The sequence below is a fragment of the Hakea prostrata genome, chromosome 7, assembly GCF_041222555.1.
Source record: "Hakea prostrata isolate BN-2017 chromosome 7, UWA_Hpros_2, whole genome shotgun sequence".
NCBI lineage: Eukaryota > Viridiplantae > Streptophyta > Magnoliopsida > Proteales > Proteaceae > Hakea > Hakea prostrata.
In genome coordinates this window covers 2,894,686-2,904,858 of record NC_142606.1, presented here as the reverse complement: position 1 = coordinate 2,904,858, position 10,173 = coordinate 2,894,686, and the positions used below count along the sequence as shown (strand labels likewise).

The following is a 10,173-nucleotide window of genomic DNA, read 5'->3' as shown; positions in this document are numbered from 1 at the left end:
AGGTATTGGCTCTTAGCCTCTTATAGTACTGGTAGGTTGATCTCGGCCTTTTCTTGAGGAATTTCGTGTGACTCGAGTTTAGTTGAATATGTATTTGTTATTACCCCTCGTAAATAAATATAACAAGTTTTAACTTATAAGACATAATAGACAAAAAGTTTATTATAAACTCAAGTTCTTCGTTTACCCAAAAATAAATAAATTTGAAGTCCTTTTACTTTTTTAAATAAGAATATAATTTTAAAATGTACATCAAACGCATCAACATAAAAAAAGTGACAACAAATTGAGAATAAGAATTGACTTAAAAAAAAAATCGCTTTATTTATTTATTTTTACTCCTTTAGGAGGTGCATTAGAAGTGGATATGGGTGCCAACGGGGGTTGAATCCGGATCTTCTCCCCATCGAGGGAGCACAGAGTGCTCTCCAATGGCTTCTTGACCACAAACATCAGTGGGTCCCACTGGTGAAATTTTTTTTCTTTTCAAAAAGTATTTTTCACCGTGGGCCCCACTAATGTGTGTGGTCAGGAAGCGTGGGGGGAGCACTTTGTGCTCTCCGTACGGGTCGCTGATCCGGACTCACGGGGGTTGGTCCAAGTGGTAAGCAGCTTAGTCCGCTTAAACAAGGTTCCGATATTGAATCATTGTGGATGCAAAAAATCCCTGTTGGAAGACTCATCCACCACGCCAGGTGGTCGAAACACCGATTTATAAAAAACCAGGGTTGACAAAAAAAAAAAAGAAAAAAAAGTGGATATGGGCGATGGATGAGTATTCAAGCTTCCTTCTTTATCTAATCTTTCCAATTTCCAATATTACATGTGATGATAGCAAATGGGGACTAAACAATTAAACCAGCCACCTTAGTTTTGGTACAAAATAATATATTTTGGCAAATCATGATTCCAATTTTCCAAACACCAGAATCCGGTCATATTCATTGAGATCCATGGGATTAATGTTTATTATCTTATTGATAAAGTGCCCATCATGTCACTAGTGCAAACCACATTTTGTGGATATTTGTTGTTTATTTAATTTTGAAAGACAATAAATAAGATAGATAACGGACGTTAGGGCCTCATCAGTCTTTTTTTTAAATGCATAGGACTGTTCAGTCCAAAAAGTAGAGTCGGATGGAGATCTCCATTGAGATTCTTGATCTTGACAATTAAGATCGAAATCTGGATCAAAATTTTGATCCAACGACTGCCATTTTTGCTGAATGTGTCCTGCACATGCACATTTGTTGTATGTGACTGAAGCTGTTTGTAAGATTCCAGACAAGTAGCAGGCTAGCACGTCACAAAGAAAGCCCAACGATCGAGATTTCGGAAAATAATTAAGTAAAGCACGTTATTAACCCAAAAACTCAGGGAAGAAGAATCTCTCAGTTGACTCTGCTACCTGCCCCAGTTGTCGCCAGTCTGGCATGGTTTTGAATTCGCTCCCATTTTTATCCGAAACGAAAACTGCCCTGTTCGCCATTTCTCTTCAACCCTTGAGTCCCTCCAGAGTAGCAGGAAACTTAAAGCCAATCTCTCCTTTAATTAAACTCTTCGATCAATTGCATATACTACAGCTAGCTACAATTACTAATATTCATGCATGGAGATGGAGGAGCCAAAGGAGCCAAAGGAGCCAAAGGAGCCAAAGCTTGTATCTTCAGAATATGATGTATTTCTCAACTTCAGAGGCGATGATACCCGCGATAGCTTCGTTTGTTTGCTTTACAGTGCTCTTAAGGGTCGAGGAATCCGTGCCTTCATGGACAGCAAGGATCTGTGGGAAGGAGAAGATAGTGAGAATCTTCTGAATGTAATAAGTGGCTGTAAGCTCTCAATTGCTGTCATCTCCCAAAGATACCCAGAAAGCAAATGGTGTCTCAAGGAGCTCTCTCAGATGCTGCAATGTCACAAAACCAAAGGCCACATCATTCTTCCCATTTTCTTCAAAGTTAAGCCTTCGGACGTTAGGAATCAGACTGGATGTTTCGAGATTTCGTACCTGACACACACCGAGGAGGCACCTGAAACCCTATTAAGTTGGAAGGATGCTCTGCGAGTCGCAGGAAATAAGAGTGGATGGGTTCACTACGATGGGTAAGTACTATTAATTAATTACTTTGTCGAAACTTCTTGCTAATTCACTGAAGATCAGTACGTATTTCAGTAATATTTTACTTTAGTTCCTATCATTACAGTGATATATATATGATCTAATAACTAATAATCTTGCCATCTATCTGTACGTAACCATATACATCTGATTTACATTTTCATTTAGCATTTCAATTTCAGTTTCAGTTTCAGTTTCCAGTTCCTGCAGTTCTGTATTGAGTCGTACGTGACTAATTGATTGTAGGTATGATCAGTCGGAATTAATCACCCAAGTTGTTCAATATGTTTCGACCCGACTAAATAAGGTCTACTTGACGAATGCCAAATACCCTGTTGGCCTAGAATCCCGTGCACAACATGTACTGGATTTATTTTTTGACAAAAACTCTGAGGATGCTCAGTTTGTTAGGGATATGTGGTCAAGGTGGCATCGGGAAGTCTGCCATTGCAACAACTCTATATAATCGCATCTCTCCAAATTTTAGGATGCAGTGTTTTCTTGAAAATGTTAGAGAGCAAGCATTAAAACCCAATGGTCTACTGGCTTTGCAAAACAACCTTATTTATAATGCCACTGGGGTGGAAGGAAATGCATGCAGTTTGAAGGAAGGATCCGAAGAGATAAAGAAAATATTTCAAAGCAAGAAAACGCTTCTCGTTCTTGATGACGTGGATCACCAAAAACAATTAGATGCATTGGCTCGTGATCTCAATTGGTTTGGTCCTAAAAGTAGGATAATCATTACTACTAGAGACAAGCGTGTTCTAAGTGTGGTCCCTGAAAAAAATATAAAGATATATGAACCTAAAGAATTGAATCCCGAAGAAAGTCTTAAACTATTTAGCTTGCATGCATTTTCAATGGATATGCCTCCTGAGAATTTTAAGCAGCTATCAGTTGATATGGTATGCACAACAGGAGGGTTGCCCTTAGCTTTGAAGGCTTTGGGTTCTGATGTAGCTAAGGAAAGAGATCAGAAAATTTGGAAGTCCATGCTTCAGATACGAGAACAAATTCTTCATGATGATGTCTTCGAAAGGTTGAAGATAAGCTTCGATAGTCTGAATGAAACTGAAAAAGCCATGTTTCTTGATGTTGCATGTGTATTCATAGGATGGCAGGAAGATACTGTAATTTCCATATGGGAAGCTTGTGACTTTGAGGCAAGATACCGACTGGAAGTTTTGAAGGGAAAGTCTCTCTTAAAGATCAATGGGTCAGAAACTAAAGTGTTGTGGATGCACAGTCAGATTCGGCATATGGGAAGAAAAATCGCCTACAATCAAGAGCTTGGTAATCCTCATAAGCATAGCCGGTTATGGTCATATAAAAAAACCAAGAAGGTGTTAACAAGTGGTAAGGTAAGAGCTAATTCAACAAGTCTTATTACTGTTTCCTTTTATTTTACTCAGCTCGCTCGTAATATTGGTAAGCACCTGTACTATATTCTTTTAATTAGTCTAATCAATTTCTCTTTCCTTACTTGGAATTAATATTTACTTTTCAATAGGGAAATGAAATGGTTGAAGGTCTCTGCTTGGATTTTGAGAAAAAGAAAAGATTTAATTTACATACTAAAAATTTCGAGATGATGCCTAAACTAAGATTATTAAAAATTGATGGAGCAACCATGGAGGGGAGCTTTCAGCAACTTCCTTCTGCATTAAAGTGGTTCCAATGGCACAGATGTCCATTGAAAAAACTTTCAGCCAATTCTTTTCATGAAGAATTAGTCATGCTTGATTTAAGTCATGGCTCTTTTACAGAAGCTTGGGAAAACTGGTGCGAAAATGAGGTGAGTGGTATTTTTTTCCCTCTCGAGTTTACAGCCGTATGAGTTAGTATTATTATTGGAACATTAATAATATTTATTTTCATTTGTTTGTTTCGCAGCGGTTTCAACAATTGAAAGTTCTTCGACTCAGTTATTGCATGTCTTTATCTCAATCTCCTGACTTCTCAGGATTTCCCCACTTGGAGAGGTTGTATCTGGATCATTGTGCTTGTTTGGTTACTTTACATAAATCCGTTGGGGAGCTCCAGCAGCTTGTTTACTTGAACTTGGAACATTGCTCATCTCTCAAAGAACTCCCAAACAGTATATGTAGCATGAAAAGTCTTCGAAACCTTACTCTTAATCAATGCAAGTCACTGAAAACTTTGCCTGGGTCCATTGGTGAGCTAAAAGAATCTTTGATTGAACTTTCCTTGGATGGCACAAATATTCAAGCATTGCCTGATGGTGTTGCATTGTTAAAGAAGTTGAAGGTACTGAGTCTTTCCTACAACCGTACACTAATATCTTTGCCCAAGTTGGCAGATTTGACTTCATTGTGCCAAATTTTAGTTGGTGGCGAACATGAAAAGTTTCTGGACATATCTGTTTTGTACACACTACTTGAAAGTCTAGGAAACATGAAAAAATTAGAGGTATTAAGCCTGGGAGCTTTTTGTGTAAAGATGGAGCAATTTGGAGGCCACTTCGTGAATCCAAGTAACAATGAATTGAGGGAACTGATCAGTAGATTCGGTAGAGACAGCAGTGTGGTGACCAATGAACGTTCATGGCTGCAGAAACAAGACCAGCAGCAGGTGATTATTCTTAATTTATTATATGATCATGTGTCTCTATTTTTGCCTAGCTAGCTATATACTTCATTTGAATCCTATTTAATTAGCAACTGATTGATGGTCATTATGTCCTTTTCATGTGTAACGTTACAGGGTACGTCGTCTCTCAGGAGTAGCATTAATGGACATTGGAGACAAATTTGGATACCTTTGCAAATGATGTCAGATGATGGTTCTTTGAAGCGATACCTGATTCCTGATGATATTGATGATGAGATCGGTGCTTGCAGATTGGTTGTGCATGTTACTTTGAACTTCCACTCAACTGAAGATAAAGACACAACATGGATTCTGCTTAGTGAAAAAAATATCTCACTCACATTTGATTCTTATATTCATCATATGAAAGGAAATACAATCGCTTATAAGGTTGGACTGGCAATTGAGGGCTCGTATAACTTAATAGGTCCTGGTCAGGTGGAGTACATTCACGAATTCAAAGGGTTTGATTGGTTTGGGGTTCAGCTGGAAGGCGTTGATGCTATTGAGATATTAGACGTAAGTGTTAATTTTATGTTGTGGCTGGAGGTGTTAGGGGTGAACCTCTTCCTCGTAAGAGAGATCCCAATGTTTGACAGTCGTCAATTAAGTAATGTAGAAGAAATATGCCGATCTTATGGTGATCAGGGATGTTTTGAGATTGTAAGAAATGCTCCAACAGAGGATGATGATGAAGATCCGAACCTGCAGCAAAGTAACCTACTTCTGAGGAAGAAGAGGAGAAGACTGATGAACTGGATGATGATAATTATGATAATGATGATCGTGATAATCTTCATTTTGATGAAGAGGAGAAGTGGCGGAGCTGATTACTTGAGTACTTAAACCATTACATGCATGACACTGTTGCTAAATAGATTCTGCTTCTCATCATGATTCTTATTTGGTTATGGCATTTTGTTTCACAAACAGATCTTCAAGTAGTATTTTGTTCTATTTTTTTGAACCAAAAAACAAAAACGTCATTTTGTTCTATTTGATGTTGTACTGGTAATTACAGAAGATTCTTGTGATACCACGTTGGCTGAAGTGAACCAGTAGTTTTTCTTTGATACCTGTAGCTTCAAAATTTCGTTTGGCAGCGTAAGTGAACAACCTGCAAAAAACGTGCTCGACCGGGTTGGTTGAGGAACGTCTCTGATGATCGAGTTAGTGGAAGCGCACAACTTTATAAGAAAAAAAGAACTTGTATAGCTTTGAATGCTAGAGAGAGTATCCCAAAAGTGCATACGTACTTGATAATGATGAAGGTGTGGTATTTATAGATCTTAGGAGAGGTTACCCTAACTGTGCAATAATGGAGTTCAAATGAAACTCTATAATTGCTGCTAACTGCATGAAGAGAACAATCTTATCCTCCAAAAGAGTATTACTTGGATTGTAGTTGTGAGATCCGATCTGGACTCTAAGAGCAATTCTAAATACCTGACTTGATCGGAATACTGAATTGAGTTGATTGGTGCCATAAGAGAAGTATCTGAAACATATGTAGTACGAGACCATAGAACATTCCATTGGGCTTAGAGTAATCCTTGACACACGCTAGTTTTCATGCCAAACAGTGATGTGAGAGAGTGATGATTTGTACCCCAGTTACGGATTGATGTGATTTGACCCAACAACCGCAGAGAACCCAATAGACGTATTTTGTTGAGAGAGAGACTGATGTATAACTTAATGCATGTCTACCATAGAGACTACTGATAGAGTTAAGAACATCATATCATCATCATGCATCTATTTATTTATATTATAAATTACATGGTTATCCTATGAATTATGATGTGGAAATTTGATGAATGTATGACATGAATGTTAGTTACCCTCACTGAGTTCTATGAACTCATTTCTTTATTTTGTTTGTTCTTTAAACTTCTCTACAGGTTATGAGGAGCCCACTTCCCTAACGATTTTTCATACCTGTCTTGATAATACAGTGAATTAATGGACACGAATTGACTAGATAAGGATGAAGCATGGTGCCCGGAGAGTTCGAAGACCTTGATGGGACTTTTTAAAATTTTTTTTAATATTTATTTCTGAATTAAGTACTTTGTGGGGCCCAAGGGTCATTAATGGATACGAATTGACTAGATAAGGATGCCTCAATGAAGCATGGTGCGTGGATAGTCTGGAGACCTTGATAGAACTTTTTAATTTATTTTATTTATTTCTAAATTAGGTACTCGAGACTCGAGAATTGGTAATGGTAAATATAGGTGAACTTTCGGTGAAATTCGCCGATTCGCCCATTTCGCCAAGGTGTGGACCGGAGAATTTTGCCGAAAATTTGCACCTTGGTTTTCATAAAAATAATATGCATTGACTAGTATACCCTCGATTTACACTTGGGTTTTAAGTGACTACCTCATATAGAATGAACTTTTGACCATTATTTCTAAACTTTTAAATAAAAATAGAGTTTAAAATGATGCTAAATATATAATAATAATAATAATAATAATAATAATAATAATAATAATAAATTGAGATAGACAATAGCTAGCAAAAAAGGTCTTAAGATTCCTTGGAATCTTTTTTTTTTTGGAATCTGATTCATAAGAATTGTAAAACCAAACACGGCCTAAAGTAGTTTATCAAGTAATTTGCATAATTTCTTTCCAAGTAGAATAATTTTTAATTAAGAAAAAAAAAAAAAACACCTGAGTCGACTCTCGACTTCTTCGCTTAGATCATCAAATTCTTCCTCTCTCTCGATCATGCTCAGGTTATCAGTAACAAAGGTAGAGTAAACCTGACTGCGTCAACAGCTACTCCATCTCCATTTCTTGAATACCAAAAATTCCCACATTTCTCTCCTTTTTATTGGCCGGTGGATTGTCGGTTTAAGATTTTATTTTATTTTATTAATTTTTTTTGGTACTGGTGCTTTTTTAATACTAGAAACGAAACGTCGCTGGATGGGTGTGAACCCAAGACCTCCCCATGAGAGTCTGGGCTTTTAACCGCTTTACTAACCCACCATTGACAGTCGTTTAAGATTCTTCCCTTTACCTTTTCCCTCCCTCTTAGCGAGCAAAGGAATGAGCGGAGGTAGTTTTTTTTTCCATCTCATTTCTACCATCTAGGGTTCCTCTAATTTCTACTGCTTCATAGTTCATTCAAGCTTCAATAAAAACACAAAAAAGTGAAAACTTCCATCTTGAACCATCCAAACAAGAAGGTCTTTGCTTTGGTCATCAATCTTAGTAAGTTCTCTGTCCATTGCTTCTTTGATTTGAAAGCAAGATGAAGAAGATCTGAAACCCAAGAAAGTCTTCTGTTTCTTCGTCTTCTTTTATGCTCTTCAATTCAATTTCCAAAAGCTAGGGATAGATAGACAAAATGCACATCACCATTCCGTTCTTCTGAAGAGTAATCATTACGTAGAAAGGGGTAAAAACTTGATTCAGATGGATTTGAGTAGTTGTTTTTCTGAATTGCCCAACGAGATTCTTGGTGTCTATTTGATACTTAAATCGATTTACGCTATAAATGTGAGTTTGCTGTTTTAACTTGATTCAGATGGAGAAAAAATTTTACATCAATTTTGCAGCGTACCAAACAACTTGGTATGATTAATTTCACTTTACTTCGCTTAATTGGTAACCAAAGGACATAGAGGGGAAAAAGAATTCCCTTCACCTTCCCTTCCGTGGTGCAATCGGGTTGAGGATCCTAACTGGTGACACAATGTCTAAATTAGGGTTGTAACAGCTATTTGTTCCATCTTATAATGCGCGTAATTTAATCCGAACCTGGTAAGAATGTAGTTATGCGTTACCAATTTTAGATAGTTTTTTCCCCAATCTTAAGTTTTGCTTTCTGGATGTTCTTCTCCTTTGATGTTGGTGGGAGATGAAGAAACGAGTGGCACTGAATTTGATATTAGGCACTGAAGTTTCTGGGACCTACCTGGTTATTCGATGAAGCTGCTGAATTTATGGAGGCAATGGAGATTGAAAAGCCTCGTTCCCATGCCATTGCTGGATGAACCTTCAGATATGTATAAAACAAGTTTGGACCTAAAAGCCATAATAGACAAAAAGTCTATTGGGAACTTTAGGGTTCTTCATTTATCCAAAAAAAAACTTTGAGTTTCGTCTGTTATTTTTTAAATAAAAATTAAATTTTAAAATAGACATCAGACACATCAACATAATAAAAAAATTGTCAACAGCCTTAAATTTACCTATATATAAAAGAACCTTTATATAAATAAATAAAAAATAAAAAAATATCAACAAATTAAGAATAAGAATTGACTTAAAAAACAAGAAAGTCGCTTTATTTATTTATTTGTGCTCCATTATGAGGTGCATTAGAAGTGGATCTGGGTGATGGAATGAGTATTTAAACTTATCTATTGGGGTTGGCAAAGCAAAAAAAAAAAAAAAAAAACTTATTTCTTGATCTAATCTTTTCAATATTACATGTGAAAATAGCATTTGGGGACTAAACAATTAAACCAGTTAGGTTAGTTTTGGTACAAAATAATGGAAAAAAATAATCTGTTGTGCACATCTCCCTGCTGTGCACAGCAATGCAATACCATAATTTGACACGTGGCGTATTCTTAATGAACGGCTCAGATTAGAAGGTAGGATTTTAAGTGAAAGTAACCCATCTTATGACCCGTTTTAACAAAAAAATAACCCGTTTTTGAGATCCGTTCCTAAATATGGTTGCCAAGCTTTGTTTCCATTTTTCTCCCATCATTCACGTTATGTCGACTCTATCTTCTTCCCTCTTGTTCTTCCATCGGATCTGAGGAACCATGGTGCATAAGAGAGATAGACAACAACCTAATACTCAACACCTCAATTTCTATGTCCGCAACTTTTGAAAATTGGAGCGTGTGTGGTTTCCTTCAGTATTGTTCATGGGAGAGGCTTCAATTGCTGTTCGTGATAGAGATTAGATGAGGAGGGTTCAAAGAAGACGCAACCACAGTGCATCCACCGCCAATTTCGAATTTCTGCCTCGTATCAAGGGAACTCGAAAAGAAAGAGGAGACGAATAGTGGAAAGATAGCTGGAAAAGCAAATTAGCCTTTTGATATGTTTCCCTATCTATACTATGTTTTCCATTGGAGCAGATCCCTCAGCTTTTCCCTCTCTTTTAGCTTTCTGTTGATTCTCGCACCGTCTCCTCTGTGGATGGTTGATGTCTACCCAGTTTGAGTCATCAACGATTTGAATACAAGCTGATCAAAAGCCCCACGATCCGATGGAAGTAAGAGAGAGGGAAAACAATATTGTTTCCAGAAATAAACATAGAAATAGAAAGCTAATCAACCATTTTCAAAAGTTGCAGAGAGAAAAATAGAGGTGTTGAGTATTGGTTGCTGTCTGTCTCTCTCATGCACTGTGGTTCCTCAGATCCAATGGAAGAACAAGAGGGAAGATGATGGAGTT

At 37.1% G+C, this 10,173-nt stretch overlaps 2 protein-coding genes across 3 annotated transcripts; both read left to right on the top strand.

Annotated features, from left to right (window-relative positions):
- Nucleotides 1-1,490: 1,490 nt before the first annotated feature.
- LOC149008973 (disease resistance protein RUN1-like) lies at nt 1,491-5,810 on the top strand. 2 transcript variants are annotated; one of them, XM_089160531.1, is made up of 5 exons: nt 1,491-2,106; nt 2,369-3,486; nt 3,636-3,920; nt 4,019-4,717; nt 4,850-5,810. In XM_089160531.1, the coding sequence occupies exons 2-5, from the start codon at nt 2,482-2,484 to the stop codon at nt 5,579-5,581; spliced, it is 2,721 nt and encodes a 906-aa protein (XP_089016657.1). In that variant the 5' UTR covers nt 1,491-2,106; nt 2,369-2,481; the 3' UTR covers nt 5,582-5,810. The 2 variants fall into 2 exon arrangements, with proteins under 2 accessions (XP_089016657.1, XP_089016658.1); XM_089160532.1 differs by having other exon boundaries at nt 1,491-3,486.
- On the top strand, nt 1,613-2,362 carry LOC149008974 (toll/interleukin-1 receptor-like protein). The gene is made up of 2 exons (XM_089160909.1): nt 1,613-2,106; nt 2,305-2,362. The coding sequence occupies exons 1-2, from the start codon at nt 1,613-1,615 to the stop codon at nt 2,360-2,362; spliced, it is 552 nt and encodes a 183-aa protein (XP_089017035.1).
- Nucleotides 5,811-10,173: the final 4,363 nt, after the last annotated feature.

What these genes read in the sequence shown, in the direction of transcription:
- LOC149008974 (XM_089160909.1), top strand. Translation starts at nt 1,613, where the DNA reads ATGGAGATGGAGGAGCCAAAGGAGCCAAAGGAGCCAAAGGAGCCAAAG. An exon ending in GGATGGGTTCACTACGATGG is followed by an intron (nt 2,107 to 2,304) that starts GTAAGTACTATT and finishes TTTCAATTTCAG; the next exon opens with TTTCAGTTTCAGTTTCCAGT.
- LOC149008973 (XM_089160531.1), top strand. Translation starts at nt 2,482, where the DNA reads ATGTACTGGATTTATTTTTTGACAAAAACTCTGAGGATGCTCAGTTTG. An exon ending in AAAACTGGTGCGAAAATGAG is followed by an intron (nt 3,921 to 4,018) that starts GTGAGTGGTATT and finishes TTTGTTTCGCAG; the next exon opens with CGGTTTCAACAATTGAAAGT. An exon ending in AGAAACAAGACCAGCAGCAG is followed by an intron (nt 4,718 to 4,849) that starts GTGATTATTCTT and finishes GTAACGTTACAG; the next exon opens with GGTACGTCGTCTCTCAGGAG.